The 25,031-nt window shown below is 39.5% G+C and overlaps 1 protein-coding gene across 1 annotated transcript in view; it reads left to right on the top strand.

The window, feature by feature from the left end:
- Positions 1 to 15,730: 15,730 nt before the first annotated feature.
- Positions 15,731 to 25,031, top strand: part of plppr1 (phospholipid phosphatase related 1) — a 41,508-nt gene continuing 32,207 nt past the window's right edge. The window contains exons 1-2 of the mRNA XM_061263338.1: positions 15,731 to 15,881; positions 23,855 to 23,942. Of these exons, the coding sequence (XP_061119322.1) occupies positions 23,883 to 23,942 (60 nt within the window). The 5' untranslated portion in view covers positions 15,731 to 15,881; positions 23,855 to 23,882. The remainder of the gene's footprint in view (positions 15,882 to 23,854; positions 23,943 to 25,031) is intronic.

The following is a 25,031-nucleotide window of genomic DNA, read 5'->3' as shown; positions in this document are numbered from 1 at the left end:
TCTTGTAACTTCAGGGGTGGATTGGCCCATGCCTAGTCTTATCAATGTAAGTCCCTTTGGATAAAAGCATCAGCTAAATAACTGTAATGTAACATATATATAGATCAGAACAATAGCCTTTCCCAAAGTTACAACACCAGTGTTTTATTTAGTATGCAAGCCTACAACAAACACAATATTTGCCCAAAAATGAATCCCCAGTTTCCCCAGATTTATATTACATGCCTGGCTTAACAGCAATGGCTCTCCAAAGCCATCACCTGCAAAAACATGGGATGCTCTCAGAAGTAAGTGTCTATTAACAGAGGCTATGTAACTGTGCCCTGGGAGTTCATGTTTGCCTTAGGTAATTTTATATCTTCTGAGTCAATTTTCTCCTCAATGACAACCATCATTTGCTGCAAAATGTCAGCCACCAAAATGAATTTTAGCAGCCCGGTTCAGTCCACTGTAGTCCTTCCTCACAGAAAGAACTGGTGTAATGAAGACAACACATAAGAATATAATAACGATGGAAGCTTCATTTTTCCATTAATTTAATTCCATCTATGACAGCCTTGCAACCAACTCACCAATTTTCAGGATTTAATTTAGGTAAATTTCTGGTCTGTCATACGGGTCATTTTTCTCCCTTTAAATCCTGGGTCTAATTCAGGTTTGATTAAATTCAACAATTATGTATTTGAATGACAGCCCCCAGACAAAGCAAACTGGTTGATATGAAAGGTAGGAGATTAGACACATGAGGAAAGAAAACTCAAATATCAAACAGCATGTGCAACTAATGGGCAAATAAATAAATAAATACATAAAATGCGTATGCATACATACTGTATGCACTATAGAGTGACCAAGCATATTAATATGTTATGATCCTGATTTCTGTCAGTATTTTTCTGTAAATGTATTAGTTTTCATATTCATGTCTGGTTTTCTGGAGTCTTTGCACTCGTCTTCACCTCTGATGTCTGTGTCAGAATGTTTTCTGATCCCCACTCCCCTGTCTGCATGCTTCACTATTTGGGTGGATCCCACGATTCCCTCGGTCTCGCTGTTCTTACTTCCTGCTTTCTCTCCATTTCATGTTTGCAGATAGCACTAATATACTAATCCCAACTAACATAGAATTTGTACAGTACTAATTATATGAACACACGAATATGTGCGTCTAACTAACATTCATGAGTTTTGGGTATTTGTAATGAAATCACATAACTCACAGACTAACTCTACCTCTACTTCAATACTGCTCTATAACTCTGCCTCCCTGTTTTATCCCTAAATTGCTTGCCTCCATTCAGTGAAATTTTTACACCTGCTCTCCCCTATCACTACATGCCTTAATTCTGTACAATTGTCTACTCCCTAGTCCGGAGCCATTTGTATTACATGTGTGACTTTGTGAATCCAGTCCGCGTTTTCGTTTCCCCCTCATTATTGTATTATTACCCTTTCATGTGTCTCATCTGATGTTTAATTGTTAGACTGCCCTCACTCCCATGCCCAGCCTAGTTTGTCATTCCTCTGTGTATTTATACCTGTCCTTTTCAGTTGCACCTTGCTAGTTTGTCTTGTCTTGCAGGTTCTTCCTATACAACATACGGAGAATCCGCCCCTTTCTCACCCCCTACTCGACCTAGCTCCTGGTCCAAGCGATGGTTCTGTCCCGCTTGGACTACTGCAATTCCCTCTTGGCTGGCCTCCCAGCGTCTGCCATCAGACCCCTCCAACTCATCCAGAATGCAGCAGCTCGTCTGGTCTTCAACCTTCCCAAATACTCACACGTCACCCCCCTGCTTACTTCCCTCCACTGGCTGCCTGTCATGGCTCGCATCAAATTCAAAACATTGGTGCTAGCCTTCCAAGCAGTTAAAGGGTCTTCCCCAGCTTATCTGCAAAAAATCATCAGACCCTACACCCCTGCCAGACCTCTTCGTTCAGCCTCCACAGGCCGCTTGGCACCTCCCCCTCTCAGAACCTCCACCTCACGCTCACGACTACTGTCTGTTCTGGCTCCACGGTGGTGGAACGAACTCCCCGTTGAGGTCAGAACTATAGAATCCCTCCCCACCTTCAAGCGCAAGCTGAAGACACACCTCTTCAAACAGCACCTCTCCCCATCCCTCCCTACCTCCCTGTGAACCTTAATTGTTGTCTCTGTGACTTGTGTATCAGTATTTTAGTTGGCTAGGTAAGCAGTGTTTGGATAGTTAACTTTGGTGACTTTTGCTCTGTTTGTTTGTTTGTTCAAAAAAAAAAAAAAAAAAAAAAAAATGGCCCTTGTCCTTATCTTTGTTGTACAGGTAGCAGTTGAAATTGTACTTACCTCTAGGGTCTTTCAGCGAACTTATCCCTGGTTATGGGTATGCACTTTGTTGTACGTCGCTCTGGATAAGAGCGTCTGCCAAATGCCAATAATGTAATGTAATGTAATGTCCTGTTTTTGAGTCTCGAGCCCTTGAATTCCTTCCCCTTTGTTCTAGCCTCCTTGTTCCCGTGCCTTTGCCCTTGTGGCATTGTGTCCTGGTTTTTCTTGTTGGCTTTTGTTCAGTTTCTGCATCTCTTGTTTATAACCCCTGCCTGCTCTTTTGACTCTTCTCGTTGGATCACGCTTTTGGACCTCTGCCTTGTTTGGACTGACCTCCCGGTTTTAGAACTTAGCCTGTTTTTGACTACGCTCTGTCTGCCCCTTCATCTGCTATTAAACCTGCCATTGTTCTACATCGCAGTGTCTGTGCATGGTTCCTCTGCTCTGCCTATTGTGACAGTGTGTGTCCTTGTCATGATGTTTATTTGATACTTCACATGGCAACTTCACATTGGACGACAAAGAGATTCTCCATCGAGTCTTTTGAGCATGGATTAGTTTCTTGGACAAAGTGAAAGATGAATTAAATGAATTAATGAATTAAAATGACCCGAGATGGCAAGAGGCTTTAGAGGGATATTGTGATATACACAAAGGGATGTATACATTTCAACTCAGCTTCTTTTCATAGGGTAGCAACTCAAAAAGAACAGAGAAACAGAAAGCCTGTAACTCGAACAGCTGATCTTCTTTAAGCCGAAGGGATTGCCTTCACAGTGCGAAAAATGGTCTTAAATAAAATCTCCAACTGACCAGCAGATGTAACATATTAGACTACAAAACATGCATAAATACTGACAAACAAGGAATCACAAGCAATCGATTGTTCTCATTCTGAACACATTAACAGTTTTCACACAAACAGCTTAACCACACGAGTGAAAACACACAGAATCATTTAATTATGTTACAATAACACAACTGTGCAACTACCGTAACAATAGGCTACAGGCTAAGGAGTACAAGAAACATCTGCCTCGCAAGTGTGCCAAATAAATACACACAGCGGTGCATCTCAAAAAATAGCTGAAAAAAGTAAAAAAAGTAGGCTACTTGGGTGTTAGGCTAACAGGGCATTATTGCCAAATAGTATGCATGCTCAGTCAACTTATCCTGTAAAAATAAATATGAATATAATATAATAATAAATACATTTCAGCTCCAGGCTAGCGTTAGAATCGCAGTCGAACACCCACTGTAAACCAACAACGGACAGTCTTCGCTCTAGCAAAGGCTCCTCTGGGCTTCTGGGAATAGCATATCTATGGCCTATGCTAAATGCCAAAATAAATCACCCGAAAGAGAAAACACGCCCCTCCAATTGAACACCCATGTGGGCACAGCGCAAGTAAGCCCCACAGCCGGAAGCAAGAGCCGTGTCCAGCCAAGACTGACAGAAATGAGAAAAAAGCTTTATTTCATTTTTTCTGCACTGACAGATTGTGGGTGGGGCGGTGCCACATGTGCCCCTATTGACTGGCTGCCACTGCTACCTTAGTCCTAAATCTAGCCACACTGAGGTAACTCTACAGCCCTGAAGAATGCACAGGACTATTCCACATGCTTACAGGCCTGATTGCGAGATCTGTGCCTTTATCAGCTTAGTAACACGTGGGACGTTCCTTAAGATCCTTTTTCCTTTTCATATTTTTTACAGTTTTTCCTGCAAATTAAAGCGCTGGTGGAGGCAGCTACCTGCCAGAACACTGGCAATTAAAACCACATCAGAGTAAAGAGAGTGTGACCTTTCTTTCTAAGTTTTACTTTCAAGATACCTTAGTCTGCAGCACCCAATTTTTGGTTTTAATTTGCAGCAAATTTTATTCAGCAGCCAGGATGTGCAGAGTGAAAGCACTTAATGATCCAAACAGAATGAACCACAAACCATGCAGTCTAATTGTCCTTGCATTGTACAATACTCCACTCACATCTCATTCCTCATGTTTTCAACTTTAAAACTCAAATGAGGTATTTTAATACATTGTAGACTTATACAGTACATAGACACATTGCACTTGTGCTTGAAGTAGAAATGCAGACATTTGAGTATAGAGTGTGAATTCAATCATTTACATTTATGACTTTAGCTTTCTGTTGAGTCACTGATGAATCACAAGGCTGTTTGTTCAATGTACTGTCAAAGCGTGTCTCTCCTCTTCTGAGTCTGTCATAATGAAGATCACCAGCAGCACTGCCTCTTTTTTCAGTGGTGAAAAAAGCTAATTAGATTGGCGAGAGCTACAGCTTTCAGCACCTCAGTATGTGTCTGGTGTGAGCAGCCACGGCTCCTGTTGGGGAAGAATGTCATGGGGTTCTGAGAAACTGCCTGGGAACTTCCTCTCAACATTTCTAACCAGCACTGGATGAGGACAGCACAAGCCCATTGAGAAACACCCAGGCTGGAAAGGGCCCCAGTGACTGGATACTCTAATGCACACTGAAATAGAGCCATTTCTCAAGTCCACTTCTTAGCTAAAGCATCCTTTTAATCTCTGTAGGGATATTGTATTGTCAAGCACCATTACAGTTTAGAATTCATCCAACCAAATGTACAGTAATTAAAATGGAATGTATAAGATCATGGCACAGTAAATACATTTCTCACATGGGAAAACAAGTTTACTTCCCTCAGTTAAAACAGAAATTAAGTACAATAGAAATTCATTGCCCGTGCTTATAGAATTGCATTTTAATTTGCTCATTAAAACGCAAGGTAGCATTGCAATTTATTAACTGCCTGACAGCTTGAAAAATTATTATTGCTTATTAGGGTATATTTAAACCTTTGCTGTTTTAGCATATCAAAGAGCATTGTTAAACTATAGCAGTGTACTGTATGACTATAAATAGGTCCTCTTTACATGACTCTAGGGAAGGGCTGATTGCAGATTTTTTAATCTGCTATTTTTAAGTCCTTCACTTTCACTTTTCTCAAAGGCAGTGTGAAGACACTGTGAAAGTGGCAAGAAAGGAGAGCTATTTAAGACAATGAACACTGAAATATACTCTACAACAATTCAACATCAATTTCATCAACTGTGTTTGAAAAGTTTCAGAACAGTCACTATTTCACAACCCTTTTGTTTTTTGTTTATACATGCATATGCATAACTTTCAGTGTTATCATATCATCATATCCTAAAGTGGTGTTCACTTGAGAACAGACTTTTGTCATTGTCTTCACTCAGTGATCATAGTAACATAATTCTAATTACTGAGAGATGATCTGGTCTTTAGGGTGAAGTATCATCAGCCTGAGAGCTTAACTGAGTTTTATTCAGAAATAATGTATTCTGGCCATGTGAGCCATCGCAGTGTTCAGATGCATCCATTTTGACGTTACCATGACTACCTCTTCAGCTGAGGCTATTTATAGCAGCTGTTACACTCAAAACAAGCAAATATTTTCTCAGGGAAAAAAGGCTTCTGTGGGAAGAAGGCCAAGGGAACATGTCAATGACAATGAGACAGTAATTAGTTCTACACTTCATACAAAAGTATTTGTATTAGGTGAAAAAGGTTTTTATTAACAGTTGACCGGAATACTGAGACAGTGAAAACACCATGCGGACATTTATTGGCTACAGAATGCACATAACCACATACCAATTTTATTTCATAAGTCGAATGCATGTCATTAATATATTTCCTTATGCATATTAATGCACCCTTCTCAAATATATACACTCACCGGGCACTTTTTTACTTTATTACACCAACTTATTCATGTAATTATCTAATCAGCCAATTGTGTGGCAGCAGTGCAATGCATTCAGTTAATGTTCACATCAGAATGGGTAAAGATATATATATGTGGGATGATTGTTGGTGGCAGACAAGGTGGTTTGAGTATCTCAGAAGCTGCTGATCTCCTGGGAATTTTCATGAATACTAGTCTCTAGAGTTTGCAGAGAAAGGTGCAAAACACAAAAAATCCAGTGAGCAGCAGTTTCTGCAGACAGAAAAGCCTTGTTAATGAGAGACATCAGAGGAGAATGGTCAGACTGGTGAAAGCTGACAGGAAGGTGACAGTAATGCAAATAGCCACACATTACAGCAGTGGGATGTAGAACAGCATCTCTGAACACACAACACATCATAACTCTAAGTGGATAGGCTACAGCAGTAGTCTAAAAAGTAATAAAGTGCTCACTGAGTGTATATCTTTGTTTAGTCTGTGGTTTCCATTTCCTTTCACACAGCTCATCCAGTAGAAACAGGAAGCACTATTTTAAGGGGATTTGGTTGTTTTTCCATCACTAGATTGAACCTGGGGGCAGTTTTTTCCAATGCATCCTTTAGCTTGACATCTTGAGTCAACAGAGAAATATTCGACTGTGGCAGAGCACCCTGCTCTGATGTGGGGTTGTTATTGTTAATACTTTCTATAAAGATGTGTGTATATCTCACATATGTAAAAGAAAATGAGAAAAAATAACAGGTCAAACTATGAAACTGACATTTTTCGGAATGGATCAACAGGTCTATTTCACATTTTGCCGTGAAACAAGGTTGGAGCATCAGTGAAGAAGGAATGTAATTTCAAACATTTCATAAAAACTAAATTCCCTCTTGTACAGTATACTTGTTACTTGTACATACTGCTTGTTACGCATATATGAAATTACATGATTTTGTGCATATTTTTGCAGATTATCCTGTAGACAAACCACATATTCTGCAAAATTAGCTGTTGCTGCTCCCTATTATTCTGTCTGCTCATATTCAAAAGTATGTATCGTAAAATTCATAATTACTTCTTTATTACAACTGTGATAAAAGTCATAGGTAATATAAAAAATTGTAGGCCTGAGGTGACCAAGCTCACCCACCCAGAATGTTGTGCCTTCCCCCAGAAATATATAAGCTAATTTTCATATAAAATAATGATTGCAAGGCCCCTGAACCATAATCACAATCACGCTCCACTCCCCAACACCAGTCCACGATTGGTTGGTATGCAACCTCCTCCACACACTCACACACTCACTCTCACACTCTCTCTCACACTGTCACACACATTCATGTATGCAACGAGCGATATCAACCAGCTACCAGCTGCTTCAAAACCAAGCTTGAGCTATTTTTTTCCAGCATGGAGGTAAATTTCACACTGATATTTGTTAGTTTTTTGTTAGACAGGAAGCCAGTTATACGTGTGTGGGGCAGCTTGCAAACTCATGGTGTAGAGGCAGAGAAGCCCAGTCGGGCCACAGTGCTAGATGCCCTTGTGTCTGAATGACAGGCCTGGACGAGCTCACTGACTGACTGGTACGTTCTTCATGAAGTATTATCATGTTAACTACAAATTGAAGTCTCCAAAGCATACAGTACAGTGAATGCAAAGCACAAATATTTATCTCATAAGCTTCTCACCATCCTGGCTGGCGGACGCGTCTTAGGAACTTAATTTACAAAATATTGCTCCAACCAAAGATGGCAACACTCTGACTGAGCCCTGGGGCTTCACATACTTAACAGCAGGAAGGGGGCTATCACCATGGAAACTCTCCAATGGAGTGAATGCATAACTGAGAGTTGGGGAGGCAGAACACTACTGGACGAGATTAAATAGGCTCATTAACACAGAGGCAATTTACCACTGCATTTGCACAGCAGCGGAGCACCCAGTGAGTTTAGAGAAGATGGCCTCTCTTCATTAGAGAGCACAGGAATCACAGTGATAGCCTCTCCTATAATCGCATGAGTGACTGATTCTGATTGGCATAATCTCTCACATAAAGGGAGGAGGCACATTTGTGGGGTATGGTGAAAAAGGAACACCTGTACACCTACTTATTCATGCAATTATCTAATCAGCCAATCATGTGGCAGCATTGCAATGTATAAAATCATGCAGAAACAGGCCAGGGGCTTTGGTTCAACCATCAGAATGGGGAAGTAAAGTGACTTTGACCGTGGAATGATTGTAGGTGCCAGACAGGGTGGTTTCAGTATATCAGAAATTCAGATTCAGAATGGTGTGAAAAACAAAACAACATCCAGTGAGCAGCAGTTCAGTGGGCAGGAACATTGTTAATGAGTGACATGCAGTGGTATGCAGAAAACCGGCTATTCTCTGGCAGGGGAGGGGCGATGCCATGTGCGAGAACATCAACTGTAAAGCACGATACAACAACATACAGAAACACAGGCTATTTACTTCTTGTGAGGTAAACATTTTTCATGAATGGAACACGTTTAATTACGGAAAATGGCACGGATGACTGGACGTCATGAGTGCATTTCTTAAAAAAAGCAGCATTCTTAGAAAAAGTAGAAATAACTAAGCTAAACAGACCAACTCCAAGAGCAAGTGTATTTCTTATGATCATATGTGTGCTGTATTGCAACTTCTCTCTGTGTTTGTCTGAATATCCAGTAATGCGCGTTTGTAAGTTACCACTCTGTTCTGAATTTATGAATGATTCTAACCATTACATCTCAAAATAATACCTTACCTTTTGCAAGACATTGGGAAAAAAACAGAATACTCTGTGGAAGTGCAAAGAGTGTGATGCCCCCTTGTGCTTGCAGCTAAACAAAACAGGAACTGTTTAGAAAAATTGAGGTATTTGTGAATGGCATCTTCATTTTTTGTAGTTTTTGTGGCGATTTCAATAAATTATTGAATCAAAAAATGTATTAGTTTGTGGAAAGGCTTTGTCTTAGGGAGGGGTCAGGCCAGGTGTGAAAAGCCTACTTATCTGGCAGGACCGCATACCACATAAATAATAATTGAGAAAGGCCATTAGCCCTCCCATTGTCAGGCAACTAGGTTTTTGTAATTTATTTTATGTTTCTAATCGGATTTTGTACCATATTTTGTCATCTGGCGGCACGGATGGTGCAGTGGGTATTTGTATATTGTTACATACTCTTTTTATTTTTCATCTGCTTGTACTATTACTCCGAACCTAATTCTACCTGCTTTCTGTGGATGGCTGGAGAAAGGCTTGCCAAAACCTCAGGTCTGGTGTGGTAGGTAATTGATATATCAATAAATAAGATAAAATAAATTACCATAATGTAAGCATTACCATGGGCTGCAAGATGATGGTCAATAACAAAATAGGGGCCAGTTACATGAACACAGATAATGGATAAGGATAATCTCCTATTAAATGTAGTATAGGACTAGGCTTAATCTGCATCTGTGACTCAATAGTTATAATTTTAATCACTTTGCAGCATTGGTTTATTAATATACACTTACTTTTACATTTTTAAATGAAAGGTAACTGTTAAGCATTTAGTTTAATCATTCAAAGAAATCAAATGAGGCCAGATATTGCTCATGCGAGAAATCGGGAGCTATGATTTGGGGACTACAAATCTACATTATGTTTTAGGAAAACCTTAGGAATCCTAAGGAAGGCGATTGCACCATTGCATAGTAAAATTATAAATCTTTTCAAAACTGCATGCAACTACAGTGCATGCCACTCGGGTTCTACAGTAGCTTTTAATGTTAACGTCAGTTACAAACAAGCTCTCGAAAATACAGTTCATATTTGTATGACACTGGAACACAAAACAATGTCCATGCAACTAGTACATAACGTTACCTAACAAGACATTTAAAATCACTCGCTGCCCTGCTTGCATATCGATCTTAAAGACCATACTGAACGGTTTTTAAAATAGTGCAACCCCTTATCAGGCTCCTGATCAAACTTTACATTACATGGCCGTTTCACTGAAAACACAGCTGCTTGTGTGAACATTGACAATGAAAATGTCACGTTTCAGGTCTGTCTCGCCATGTTTTATGTTTATTCATTTTGTCTTAGTCTCGTATTGTCTTATCATGTATTATGTTAGTCTAGGTTCATCATGTTGTTTAGTTTATTTCTTGTTTCGATTTATTTTCTCGCCATGTCTAGTTATGTTTCGTTACGATTATATTACCTTGTTATGTTGAGTGGTTATCGTCTTAGTTTCGTTTTGTATTATGTTTTGATTTATGTTTATTGTTACGTAGACTGGTTACTATTTAAACATACACTTTTACATGTCTTTCCGCAAACCTTGCGTTCCGCCTTTTCTCTCTCTCTCTGTCATTCACACCCTAATTGTTTCCATTTGTCTATTTACTAAAACTACTAACGCTAGATCAGGATTGGGTAGAACTAACAAACTAATCATGTGTTCATGTTACCTTATGTTTCTCGTGCATGTCATTTACTAATTTACTAATGCTAGGGCAGGATAGGTTTATTACTAACGATTACTAATTACCTTTTTAGAATTGTCATCCATCGCACCTGTTTTCTATTTCCAACATCACTAAAACTTGGCAGTCAACAAAATAAGAAAATATGCTGATTAAACGGTGACACAAACATTATACTGAGTCTGACAAGCGTCATTTGGCCAACACAACTGTTTATCCAAGTTTCGTTAATGCAACACTGAACAGCGGTGGGATCACTGAATAGCTCCGGTGCTAGAAAACTGACTTACCTTTCCGAATGAGTTTTCAAATGTCTGTTGAAATTAGATGTGGTGCTCCCGCATCTTTTATTTTAATTCTCCACATTTTGTGAGTTGCAATCATTTTGCTTGGCTCGATGAGCCTGAACTTTTTAAACTCAAAGGCCACAACTTGCGGAACTAGCTAATCCAGAAAATACAGGGTAGGGTGTTTCTATGGTTACAACTAAAAGGTGCACGGTGTGGCGTGTAAAACGGCGTTGAGTGTGTTTTAACTAAGGAGTGTCTTTCATATAAATAATTGAAATTGGCTGTGATATTATTCACTTTGTCATTTTCACAATGCCATTTGGCAGACTGTTATTGTTCACGAGTCCTTATTGGTGAGTCGAAGTTGAGCCTCTGAGTCTGGAGTCCGTGTACATGCGACTCAAGGGCGACTCGAGTCCGAGTTGCTGACTCGAGTCCCCATCTCTGCTCCACATTACCAAGACTATGGTTCTTAGCTCTCTGGTTTCACTCATCCCTGCTTCTCTTTCTTGTAGTCTCCCTGGCTCCGTGTGCAATATGTTTAGTTACTCTTTCTCCACCTGTAGCACTAATTTTAACAAATGTGAGCTTATTGCTGGGTTGATGGCGAAGATTGCAGAGCTAGAAACATGCGTCTGCACTTAATATAGTATTAAAGCTGCCAAAGATTTTATTGCATCTGGGGCTGAAAAAGACTCATCAGCTAACCTTTTCCCTAGACAAATCACCCCCCTGCTTACTTCCCTCCACTGGCTCAGTGGTCACTTTTGCTCTGTTGTTTGTTTGTTTCTTTGTTCAAAAAAAAAAGAAAAAGAAAAAAAAGTTGCCCCTCATCCTCATCTTTGTTGTACAGGTAGCAGTTGAAATTGTACTTCCCTCTAGGGTCTTTCAGCGAACTTATCCCTGGTGATGGGTATGCACTTTGTTGTACGTCGCTCTGGATAAGAGCGTCTGCCAAATGCCAATAATGTAATGTAATGTAATGTAATGTAACACACCTGCTGAGAAACCTTTTGAAAGAGCCCTGGTAATTGCAAAAATGTGAGAAACGTGAAAGTAGCGACTCTGACAAGCCTTTTATGTACCTTTAATGTACATAAAATTGTATCTCGAATGATCGGGAGGCAATGAAGGGTTTGATACGGGAAACACGGAAGATCGGCGGGATGCAGTGTAGGGGAGGTGGGAGGTTAAGTTGGACAGCAGAGGGGCCGATGACCCTGGTGATGGAGTAGGTGCAGATGAAGCGAGCGACTAGCTTGGGGGAGGGAGTGCAGAGGGGAATGTCCTGGGACGATAGCCGGACACTCTGCCCTTTGTCCGATGCGTGTGACAAACGAGGATAGCAGGCATTTCAACTTCTTTCAACCTCAAGGAAGAGAGGGGGCTGCCGCCCCAGGCAGCAGGTAAATGGCGACAACCCTGTGGAGGAGTTTGGCAGAGTTGTGGGCGTACTGTGAGTCAGTGAGTCAGCTCAGTACATGGGGGACCTCTCCCCCATGAACTGTAGGCTTTTCTCAAGTTCCTGATTGAGTCGCTCAATTTGGCCATTGATCTGCAGATGAAATTCGGAAGGTAATTGGCTCCGATGGGCGAACAGAAAGTAGTCCAAAAATGGGAGCTTGAGAATTGCAGACTTCTGTCCAATGTGACTTCCAGCAGTAAGCCGTGTATAACAAATACATGTGAGAATAGCAGTTCGGCAGTTTGTTTGGAGGAGGGCAACTTGAGGAGAGCAATGTAGTGGACGATTTTGGAAAACTGATCACAGAAAACAGGTCAACACACAGGTCAGGCAATCAGGTAAATGCTGGAGAGTAAGAAAGAAGCATATAACAATATGGCAAATACTAGACGAAAACATACGGGTATATATACACAGGTAGATGAGCTGAAATGAGAAATAGGTGTCAGTGCAGATCAGGTGGCAGTTACGCTAATATCAAGACCATGACGGTTCTCAAGGCCTCGACATGGTGTCTTTCTGACCAGGGGCATGTTCAATCTGAAAAAGTTTTGCTACGGTTTCTGTGTTGAATGATATGTTTTCTCCCAACAGTGTGCAACATTTTACAGCAGGCTTTGAGGTATGCTTATTCCTGTTTGGTGGGTATGTTAGGGGTGTTGCCCGAATCAGTAATGACATGGACTTATGCTATAAGACCGGAGAATTCCTTCTCAGACACTATAGGAACAAACCGTACTACGTCAGTCAGTCCGCCCACGGTTTCCAAAAGGATGTTCAACGTGCCACCGTTTCTGTTTAAAAAAAAAGTCAAATACAAAACATCAGCTTATGGAAATGATCAGAAACTGATTGATGTTTTAGGGGGATGATTTGTTGTTTTATGCTTAATTACCTATACTGTATATGTGAAGCTACCAGGATGCCATGATAAGATTTTCAGTAATTGTGAGAATACATTGTGGGGGTTGATAAAAATATAGTACATAAGAGTGTGTTGGCCTTAAAGAAAAATAATTTGAAGACATTTGTGAATGCATTATACAATTTGATATGCAATTCAAAGAATGCTCATTTCATAATGTTTATTGGCCCAAGGTATGTTCTTTAGGCCTTTTGCTTTGCTTGCATTACATCATAGTACTCATTATTGCTGATTTTACAATGTACATCATTTCATGAAAATGTGCCAAAATATATCCCACTAATTATGCGGTGATATGTTGTGTAACGGTTAGTCTTCAAAACTGTTATTTTCAAGCGTGGCCTCCGGGCAAAGCGCTAACGGACTCAGCACATTAGAAGCTTCCGCTATTCCTAAAATAGCAAATTCACTTTCAAAATCAGGGAATGGAGGGGAAAAATCTGAATATGCAGTATTAATTGTAAGCATTCTGTGCACAGTCTATGAATATGTATTAACATTTTATCTGCAATCACAGAATTCAATCACAGAATATACACAAGGACAGAATCAGATCCTTCTTACTCTTTTTATTTAGCTGACGCTTTTATCCAAAGTGACTTACAGCTGATTAGACTAAACAGAGGAGCTTAAGCTTCCGTGTCCCATTCAAGCTCCTTAGCCACTAGGCTATAAGCTGCGTTTCACTTTCTCTCCTCTGCTCTGTTCTCAATCAGGCACTTTAAATTCATTCAAAATTTATGGAAAGATGTAAATACATATATCTCAATATTCATGTCATGACAAGATGTATTGTTCTATCCAATCCTCATCTGGTTTCCACTGTTTTGTTTTGGTTTTATTGGGGTGGGGGGTGCATATCATTAACACAGATCATGAAGGCTTCATTAAATAGACAGCTGAGTTTAAACATCCTTTCACCTCTACTCTAAGCAACCTGGAGGCAATCAGACACACCAAGAAGATCCTCTGTGAGCCGTAATGGCAGGTATTCTCCTTCATTACCCAGAACTGCACTGTACCCTGGAACCACCACCCAAATATCTCTAAAGATTAATGGGTTTTAAATGGCATTTTAAAAGCAATTTAAATCACTGTAAAGGTAAATCAATGGCTTGAAAGTACATTTTATGGCATCATCGTATGCATTCAGCATCGACAAAAGTGAACAACCTGAAATAAAATATCCAGACTGATAATGTTGACAGGTCACGGGCGGTATGCCCGTCAAGGATATGCTGTCAAGTATATCTTCTTTTTTTTTTCTTCACAAAAGAAGAATGCAACAGTTTGGTGATGTCAATGGGTTTCAGGTTTGATGCAGTTATTGCAAGCAAGGGATGTGCTACCAAATATTAACATAGCATTTCGAATCAGACTAATATTGGGTGGTCTGATTCAAAATGCTATGTTCTAAGTAGTTTAACACATCTAGGTGTAAATACCAGAAAATGAAAGCTGAAAAATGAAGCTAATACTCTTGTCTCGTGTTCACCTTTTTATCTCAACCCCAACTGTATTCAAATGTGTACTGCAAAAATAAAGGAATTGGCTGTGCTTTCCAATACTTTTGGAGTGGACTGTATTTGTAAAGTTAAAAAAGTTAATTTGTAAAGCATATTAATTTATAAATATGTGAAACTTCACTAATATTTAGCTAAATGTATGAAACATTTCACAAAATATATAATATAATAAATATTTATTTAGCCAAATGTTACATACATTACATTTAGCTCAATATTTACCGAAATATTTCACACATTTATTTCAATAGTTAGCTAAATGTTGTATACATTTACCTAAATATTTAACTAAATGTTTCATATATTTTGTGAAATATATAGCTAAATGTTTTATCCGTTAATAACGGTAAATAATAAAACATTTAGCATATATATATATATGTGGATGAGGATAGGATAGATCATGAAAATTTGGGGATAACACATTTAACATTTACACCTGCCATTTCAAAGATCCTTTTTTCATTGTAAGGAAAAAATATTTTGCTAAAATGTGGGAAAAATGCACAGAAAAATTATTGTGCCTAATGTCATATTTGGCACCCCATAACATTTATACATTTTTATCAGAGCCCGGTGCTGGCACTATGCAGTCATTCAGTGCCACAAGCATCCTTAAGACACACACAATTCAAGCTGAAGACATGGGTGGCATTCTTGTTTTGGGCCAGCAAATCCCTAGGGCTCTAATTTTGCCAAAGTATGGCACCAATTGTACTTGGTTACACTGTTACCACCTTCCAAGCTTTTCCATACACAGCGCTAACGTCGGGCTCAGGGACGGCGGAGGTCACCAGGGTAGTAACGTCGTGCCCAGCCTTCATTTCCCCCAGATTGCATCTGGGTTCAGCGGGTACGCGCAGCGCGCAGCCTGGCTATTCCCATCCCTCCCTTAACGCCTGAGTGAACGCTGTGTGGCTGCGCGCTCACGCCCCGCCCCCTACTCACAGCGACCGTATTCACCCTCTTAAATACACACATATCCCCTCATCACTTACCACAACCTAAGCACCGATGACGGGGTGCGGAAATTATGCGTACGAGGATGGAGTAACATGCCTTCTTTCTCGGATTTTCCGTTGCTTCCTTAGGCGGATTTCGATCCTCATATGAATACAATTTGATTTCAAGGTAAATTACGGGTGACGGGGCCGTGGGTGCTAAGTCTATAAGGAAGGAGATGTCCACAGTAGCAGGCTACTTCTATTGTCTGTTGGGGCGCATGATGCCTTCGCTGTTTTATCTTGAGATGCTGGGAAAGTTCGCTTCCTTCTGTATGCTAATGCACAGGATGGGAGATCCGTGTGGTTTCAGTAAATGACTTGGAAGAGGATAATTTTGAACACCAAGAATCCCTCACAAAAAATAGCTGGGAAGAGAGATGCTTTGCAATGGAGCCGTTTACAGTGCATACGGAAGCATCGTGTGGAAGGCAAACCTATGTGTAACCAACAGTGTTTCTACTAGGCTGATCAGATTTGTGTAATTATGACCGAAAGCAAATATATATACACATATATTAAATGTTAAACCGTCTCCATTATTCATTTCAGGAAACGATTCCAAATGATGGTGTCCAGATAGCTACAGATTTGGGACACCATAATTGGGATCCTAATCTGAAAATAATAATAGATACGGGTAAACACCGTTATTTGGAGTAGGCTACAAATTATTCTAAAAATAACTCCCTTCTTTGTTGGTATAGCTATTTGTGCATGCCAGTGCGTAGCCTACTTACGTTTTCCCTTCTTTTGGATTCCATTACTCCACCGAGTTTACACCCAACTGTCGTACGCCCATGACTGAATCAGTATTTTTAGAAGCACGAATAATTTTTAGTTTAAAATTGAGTATTATTTTAGCAGAAGATGCGAACTACTTGTTTTAATAAAATTAACTTAAAATTACCATACCTTGGTAGGTGGAATTATATGGGGTTAGGAAGATGTTGACTTCAACAAAGCTCTTTGGCTGCATCCCAGTGTGGTTCTTAGTCATTTTAAACATCATTGTCATCGCGGAATGCGTTGACTACCATGTTGTGGTGTTGTGTAGTATTATAATGCAATCAGTAAAATGGCTGTAATATTTTCAGACAGATTAATTTAAAAATCAGCCAGTCAGTCAGTCAAGGGGCACAGGTGCACGGAAATACCCACGCATAACTGCTAGCATTTATAGCGCCTATAAATTATGAATAGGTCTGCATGGCGATAGTAAAGGTGCCGTAATTAGGATCAATAGCAGGGATGATAGGATTTAAAACGTAATGGGACAAATGCCTCCAGGTCACCGTGGAAGGAAATACTGCCTAGAAGCATTCTTGTAAGCTTTAAAAAGAAAAATGTCCGAAAGGATTTTTTGTTAGTTATTGTTTTAAAATGTGTGTGAATGTTCTGTCAGTCTCAAGGTGGCCAGAAACACTATGAACAATATAAATATTAACTAATTTAACTGGAACATTCTATGTGTATAACCTCTATAGATCTGGGATTCCAGCAGAAAACATTGTTTTTGTCAGAAAATTGATGTGACAAAATGTGTCTGCTTGAGTTAAATGTAGGTCAAGAAAACTAATGCAAAATATAACACTGCAAACAGTCAATTATGTCAGCAAATGCAGATCAGTGTTTGAATCTAAACTCGTGTGACATGATTATACATGATTAGACTGATTAAATTGTGACGGTGCAAAATAAACCAGGATACCACTTGCAAAATATGCACTGTTTTCATCATAACGGAAACTTTTTTTTTTTTTTGCAATCAATTTTGCAATCTTTTATGATAAACATTCAAGGCCTGCAGCCATTTTTCATCACGATTGTGCTTGTAATACTGTATACTTATTTATTACCTTTGGAAGTGTCATCAATCAAATCACACCTGTAATTTTGAGCAAATAGAGCAATATACAAAATTACATTTCCACAGTTTAACCTTTGCAGTGTAATATGGCCATGCCTAGTCTTACAATATGCATGTGGGACATGTAATGCAGTGAGACTGGTTTTTAAATCTGTCTGGGACATGCGCCTTATTGATTGTAGGAATTGATCTCCATTTAGTAGCTTTGGGCTCTTCCTTTAAATGTGAATGTTTTCAGATGTGATGCTCTTCTATGAGAAACTATATGGAACGTGCACCAAAGAGTCAGTAGTTAGTTTTACTGGTAAAGTAATCTTTTGGTTAAGTCAGTGTTATAATACTGCGGATATTTTTGTCTACAATATAAATGGACCCTTTCTGTACCCCTCTTCTGACTGTAATGATGATCACTTGCTGCATAATTAGACTATTTTTTGAGGGTTTCTTACCTTTTGGTTGTAGTAGATACTGCTGTTGGAAAGGTTTTGACATATTATGAATCAAACAGAATAACTGCTGGTTGCCAGCACTTAAGATGGCCAATGCGTCATACTTACAGCTCTCTCCAGGCATTCGGATGTAAAGCCTTTTTTCATGAGGGGTGACTGAAGCAGTAATTTCGTTTGGCGTAAGAAAGTCAGGCCAAACCTAAATGATTATTCCATGGCTATAGCCCAGCAATACATGTTTGTTTTGGTCAGATAAATGTATAAAGCAGCTAAATTTGAACCTCAATTTCTCACCTGTTTCAAAACCAATCAATGCCATTTTGCAGGTCTACTGCAATGGGAACAGGCTCGCCAACTACTCATTTTGGTACAGTTATGTTAAGCCATGTTAAATAAGCCTATGTTGTGAATACCTAAAAAAAAACGCATATAAAATAATTTACTTTTTGCGCAAAAATAACTTGAATTTAATCCAATGAATCCCTACAAAAAATCCCTCAATCTGTGGGTAATTTCGAGACAAGCATGCTTTTTCAGATTTTCTGGCTGCAGAGTTTATTACATTTGAATTAGACCTCAAAATTATAGATTTTATCCAGAGACTTGGGGAGACACAAACTTCTCCAAGCTTGAATCGTTCTAAATTCTAACCGAACATCAGAATAACGAGAGACAGTGGTAGCAACCAGAGCTAGTCACACTCGCTCTGTCCTGATTTCTTGACGGTTCCAATAAGGTGAGGGTGATGAAAAGAGACCAGCTAAGTTGGTTTACATAACAGAAAACGTACAGCAGTCCGGGATGGCCTATTCTGGCCGTTGTAATTTAACTTAGCTAATGTGGCTAGCTATCATTAGCTACTAAGGCCCAAGCCTTTTCCCATCCTGCTCTGCATGAAAACACATAGACATTTTGCTAGCTGGAGTGAGATGATAATGCTGCATCGTACGCCCTCCCTCATATAACATACAACTTACAGTGTGTGTCTCAAACCACATAGCTAGCCATTTCTGTTAATGGGAGCTACCGTGTTGTCTTTAGGGTAAGGTAGTGAAATGGTCCAGTAAAGGTTCCATGCATAATAATAAGTATTAATTGAACCTCTTGGTGTAAAAACAAAGAAAATGAATCACAAAAACTTGACCAAGCCCTAACTTCAGCTTGCTCTCAGTCAAGGTGTATCAGCACAGATCTCTGACAACATGCTACAGCCCTGTAGTTTATATTCAGTGAATGCAGAAAAAGACCTAATTTATACCCAGTTATTTGCATAACATTAACATGGCAGCATATTATTATTTTGATAAAATCATCAAATACAATATAAATTGGACCAGTGAAATCCATTACATACAACATTATGACATATATTCCCACAATGAGAATCAAATTGATTTGTGGGTGACAGCATCGTTAGACTATCCACAGTAGTTAGCCACGACATTGTTCAATTGGTCAATTACTCTTAAAAATATTAATAATCACGTATATAAACCCATATACTTCTTAGCAGACACTTTTATCCAGGCCAACATACAGTAGGCCTAAGTCCCTTCAATCTCCTCTTCAGGAGGTGAAATGCATGCTCAATTGGGTTCAGGTCTGGTGATTGACTTGGAAAGTCTAAAACCTTCCACTTTTTCTCCCTAATGTAGTCTTTTGTTGTGTTGGCAGTGTGTTTTGGGTCATTATTACATTACATGGCATTTAGCAGACGCTCTTATCCAGAGCGACGTACAACGAAGTTTCATTGACTTGCTGCATGATGAATTCGTTAGGTCACATTTCTAATTAGTTGGCAGACAGAATGTTTTTGTAGACTTTTGAATTCATCCTGATGTTATCATGATGAGTTACATCAACAATAGATATTAGTGAGCCCACTCCAGAAGCAGCCATGCAAGCCCAAACCCTGACACTTCCTCCACCATGCTTGACTGATCAGCTTGTATGATTTGGATCATGAGCAGATCCCTTCTTTCTCCACACTTTGTCCTTTTTGTCACTTTGGTAGATCTCTGGTTAATCTTGGTCTCATCAGTCCATGTGCAGAGATGAGCCACAAAAGTTCTGGAACAAAGGTTGATTCCTTGTCGACCTGTTCAATGTTCAATACAGCAGCAGTTTCTTTCTTTTTCAGGACATTCTATGTTGTTGTACCAGCTATCCCCAATGCTTTTGCAGTGGCTCTGATTTGCCCTCTTTTCTAAGCTTAAAAATGTCTTGCTGTTCTCCCAAAGACAGGTCTGTGGTCTTCATGTTGGTTTATCTTCTCTAACACAAATGCAGTCTTCACAGGCAAAACCCAAGACTATTGTTTCACCAATCAATCTAACAAGACACATCTGTGCAGTAAAAAACACCGGTCACATGTTCCAATACTTTTGCTCACCTAAAAATTGGGTTGTCTGATATGAAAGGTGATATGTTGTAAGTTCAACAAATCTAGATAAAAATACCAAAAAATAAAAGTGGAAATTCAGATTTGTCATCTCATCTTTTGACCTCAAACTCAATTATCTTCAGTGTATAGCAGAAGCAAAAAAATTGACCTTGCTGTTCCAGTACTTTAGGAGGGGACTGTATATGAAATTGCCTGTTTTGGTGAGCAAATAAATTCCTACTTGTACTTTCACTCACCAATCACTTTTTAAGAACATTTTTACTTTATTACACCTACTTATTCATGTGATTATCTAATTGCCAATTGTGTGGCAGCAGTGCTATGCATACAACCATGGGAGCGACATGGCTCAGGCAGTAAGAGCAGATGTCGGGTCAGTCGGAGGGTTGCTGGTTCGATCCCCCGCCTGGGCTGTGTTGAAGTGTCCCTGAGCAAGACACCTAACCCCCTAATGCTCCTGACGAGCTGGTCGGTGCCTTGCATGGCAGCCAATCGCCGTGTGTGTATGAATGGGTGAATGAGAAGCATCAATTGTACAGTGCTTTGGATAAAGGCGCTATAAAAATTCCAACCATTTACCATTTACCATTTACAACCATCTAGATACGGGTCAGGAGCTTCAGGTAATGTTCACATGAACCATCAGAATGGGGAAAAAATGTGATCTAAGTGACTCGAGAGTTTGCAAAGAACGGTGCCAATAAAACACCAAAAAAATCCAGTGAGCGGCAGTTCTGCAGACAGAAACGCCTTGTTAATGAGAGACGTCAGAGGAGAAGGGCCAGACTGGTCAAAGTTGACACGAAGGTGACAGTAACGGAAATAACCACGCATTACGGCAGTGGTATGCAGAAGAGCATCTCTGAACACACAACACATGATAACTCCAAGTGGAGAGGCTACAGCAGTAGATAAAATAAGTCTAATAAATACCTAATTAAGTGCTCAGTGAGTGTATGTTCACATTCTGTGTATAGCAAACAAAAAAACAAAATGATGTACAGCAAACGCCAATAGGTTTCACAGTCAGTGAGCAGTTACAGTAGCAGGGTGAGTGTTGGAAATACAGGATAATCATTAAAAATGCTAACCATTACAAGACTGTATACACAGCCCATAGCTTTCTGATGTTCCCATCTGTCCAGAACAGTGCAAATACAAGTGTCCTGAGCATGCACATTCTGTCTCCTGAAATATGAATGCTTTCCCCCGCATTGCATACTGCCAACTAGGTTCTACCTACACAGTAAAATGTTCAATGTTAAATCAACTCTTAGAGTACATATGGTCCCAATGGTACTAATTTTACTGTGTAGTGGAAGTCTACAACTGGTATTTAAAATCATGTAAAATGGTTCTCCAAGCCAGAAATACACAATTCATTTGTACCCATTTTGCTTGTAAAAGGTACTTCATACCAAAATAGTACACAATTGTACTTTGAACAAAAGTGTACCTCCACTGTACCTTTATGTCTCAGAGTGTATGCATATGAGGAAAAGTAAGGGCTCAAGCACAGGGCAGTGAGGGACACCCTGCATCAGTATCTGAACATTTGGAGAGGTGACCTGCTTACTGTTGATGGGGTAACAGCAGAGTGGTGTGAAATTAAGCACAGGTAAATGGTGGGAAAAGGTAATATATCCCGGGGGTCAAACAGAGCCTCTGTGGTGTTGCTGTTCTGATTGGCTGTTCTGCTGCTATTGGCTGTTCCGACTGGCTGTTCTGCTGCTATTGGCTGTTCTCCTGGTATTGGCTGTTCCGACTGGCTGTTCTGCTCTGAAAGGTTGTTTCCTCTGCTCTGCAGTGTAGCTGTTTTGCTTGCTCAGGGATGAGAATGTGTATGATTGAAATGGACAGGTGTTTTTTGTTCTACATAATACATGGGTGTTTAACACTAGTCTCACTGCCTTTAATTTTTAAAGACATTATTCTAGCAGGCATTTGGACTGAGGCTGTTACCCATTTCCATTATGCATTTGGAAGAGAACATGGCGATATTTTATTTCACTACTATTCAGGGAATCACCCATAGCTTTCACCAAATACTGTACATAATGTTTGTTGAATACATGCCTATGATATACTAGTATATATACTCACCGTGCACAGTAGTCTCTGGAGTTTGCAAAGAATGGTGCAAAAGACAAAAAGAATCCAGTGAGCAGCAGTTCTGGAGACAGAAACGCCTTGTTAATGAGAGACGTGAGAGGAGAATGGCCAGACTGGTCAAAGCTGACAGGAAGGTGACAGTAACGCAAATAACCACACATTACAACAGTGGTATGCAGAAGAGCATCTCTGAACACACAACACATCATAACTCTAAGTAGACAGGCTTCAGCATTAGAAGTCTAATAAATACCTAATAAAGTGCACACTGAGTGTACATGTTATTGTTGTGTAAATGCATTGCTACATCATTTCAGTACCAAACTAATGTAAAACATGGCATGCTTCTTGTACAGGGTTTCCTACCCTTTCTAACAAGTTATAATGTGTCATTCAGGTGACGGACATATCGCTGTGTTTTGCACCGCAGAATGAATATACAGACGCGCGTAATTCCAGGATTTGGACTTGCTGTAGATATAAACCTGTAACTGACGGGGCTCTGGTTAACCTAATTTTAAAATAAAGTTCCATTTTAAATGTGATGCTGATTTGTTAGAAAGTGTTCGGTTGAGTTATCCTTTTTGGAGAGCTTTTTGAACACTTTGGAGAGCTTTGGGAAGCTTTGGAAAATCTGTTTTAATAGAAAAATAAGCTTTTCTGATCATTCATGCGTCTGGACAAAAATATGCAGATGTTTTAGGGACATCTGGGTGCAATTTTGGGAAAACTCATGTCGAATTGAATAAATTATTATTCATTAAAATACTAAAATGGCGATTATATATGATGGCTCCCTGTTAAGAACAGTGGCAGACGCAGGTTTATATTCCCCCTCGGAAGGCTCCGCCTACATGACTATGATGCGTTACCAACTGGATCTTTGAATGTTTTTGACAGAACAGGCAATGAAAGGCAATAAGTGTTTTGTTTTTAATAATGGCGTGATAATGTAAAATGTCATCATCATTTCACACAAATGTGTATCTCACTATGTTTCCCTGTGGCGATTGTGTTTAATGAAGGCACTGAGCATCTTTTGAGAATTTATGATATAAACATGCAAGGCTTTGGCTGATTAGTCAATTACCACTTCATTCAAATTCATTCATAGCACATTTTTAGCTTGCTAACCTTGGAATAGCCAAGATGTTCACATTTGCTTCTCTATGTTTGCAAATTACGCATTTGTGCTAATGTAACCCTTGGCTCAAACATACTAAATACTTCAAGAACAGAACTTTTGATATCTTTCTTGTCTTTTTTAGATTGTGATCGAGACTCGAATCTGAGGAAATGGCATCAGACAACACACTTCGTAGTTACTCCATTATACCGTGCTTCATCTTTGTAGAGGTAAGGGCTTACTCCATTAAAAATGTGACTATTCTGGTTTTATTTCATTTACATCTTTAACAGTGATATTCCTTAAAATTGCAGCAGTGCATTACAATGAACGTGCAGAAAATAGATAAGAGGTGTCAACTTGCTGTCTAGCAAGTCTAGCTGTCTAGTATTGTTTTGTGAACAATATTAGATTTGAGTAACATAATTACACAGGTCCTCAATAACCTTTCAGTCATAGCTGAACGTTACAAGAGTTTGCTTTAAAGATGTGAGGTTTGAGAATGTATGTTTTGCTTCAAGTGTAACAGTGCATACTCTATTTGTAGTTCAGCACATTTTGGCTACGTCTGTACTATGAATAGATTATCAGCTAATTAGAGAGCTCCAGTTGTATTTAATTGAAACACAGCCTAGTTAACTTTAATTACAGAAGCAGATAACCTAATTACAACTTTGGAACATTTAAACACACCCAAATACTACACAGGAGTGCATACACAAACAATTGTTCCCCGGTGAGCGATGAAAAATCTCTTTCATGAAAGGATGGCCTCCTTGTTAAAATGCGATGACATTTTAATTATTTTTTTATTTTTTCCATCTGCCATTGGTTCCTGTCATGTTAACAATTCCAGTTAGCTCTAAGTGAAACTCACTTGCATATAGCCTGAAGTTGGCTGAAAACTCGCATTAATTCGGCTCATACAGGAAAATGAAGGAATAATTGATGGATCTGCTGCCATGTTTTCTCTGGAGGACCACTGGTCCCACAAGAAGACGTTTGTGTGGTTTTACATACAGAAAACAATCACTGTCTTTAAGTGGCCATTCATCAGTGCCTCTCACAAGATTTTAATGAAGCTCGGTTCTGATTGGCTGGCTTGCTCCCACACTCTGAACGGCGTCTGTGCAGAGCTCTTGGATTGGTTCCAGCTACAAGGAGGGCTGTGCTGAAGCAAACAAGCTTATCATGGTGATGTCACAGCTTCGAGGAAGTCCAAACGGCTCTTTTAAATGCACATTTTCTTCATAGCGATTGAGGGGATTGATTTGGGGACTTTGCATTTTGATACTGTCAAATCTGATCAAATCTGTATC

This window comes from Conger conger, chromosome 12 (assembly GCF_963514075.1).
Source record: "Conger conger chromosome 12, fConCon1.1, whole genome shotgun sequence".
NCBI lineage: Eukaryota > Metazoa > Chordata > Actinopteri > Anguilliformes > Congridae > Conger > Conger conger.
The sequence above is the reverse complement of the archived record's forward strand: the minus strand, read 5'-3'. Positions and strand labels throughout refer to the sequence as shown.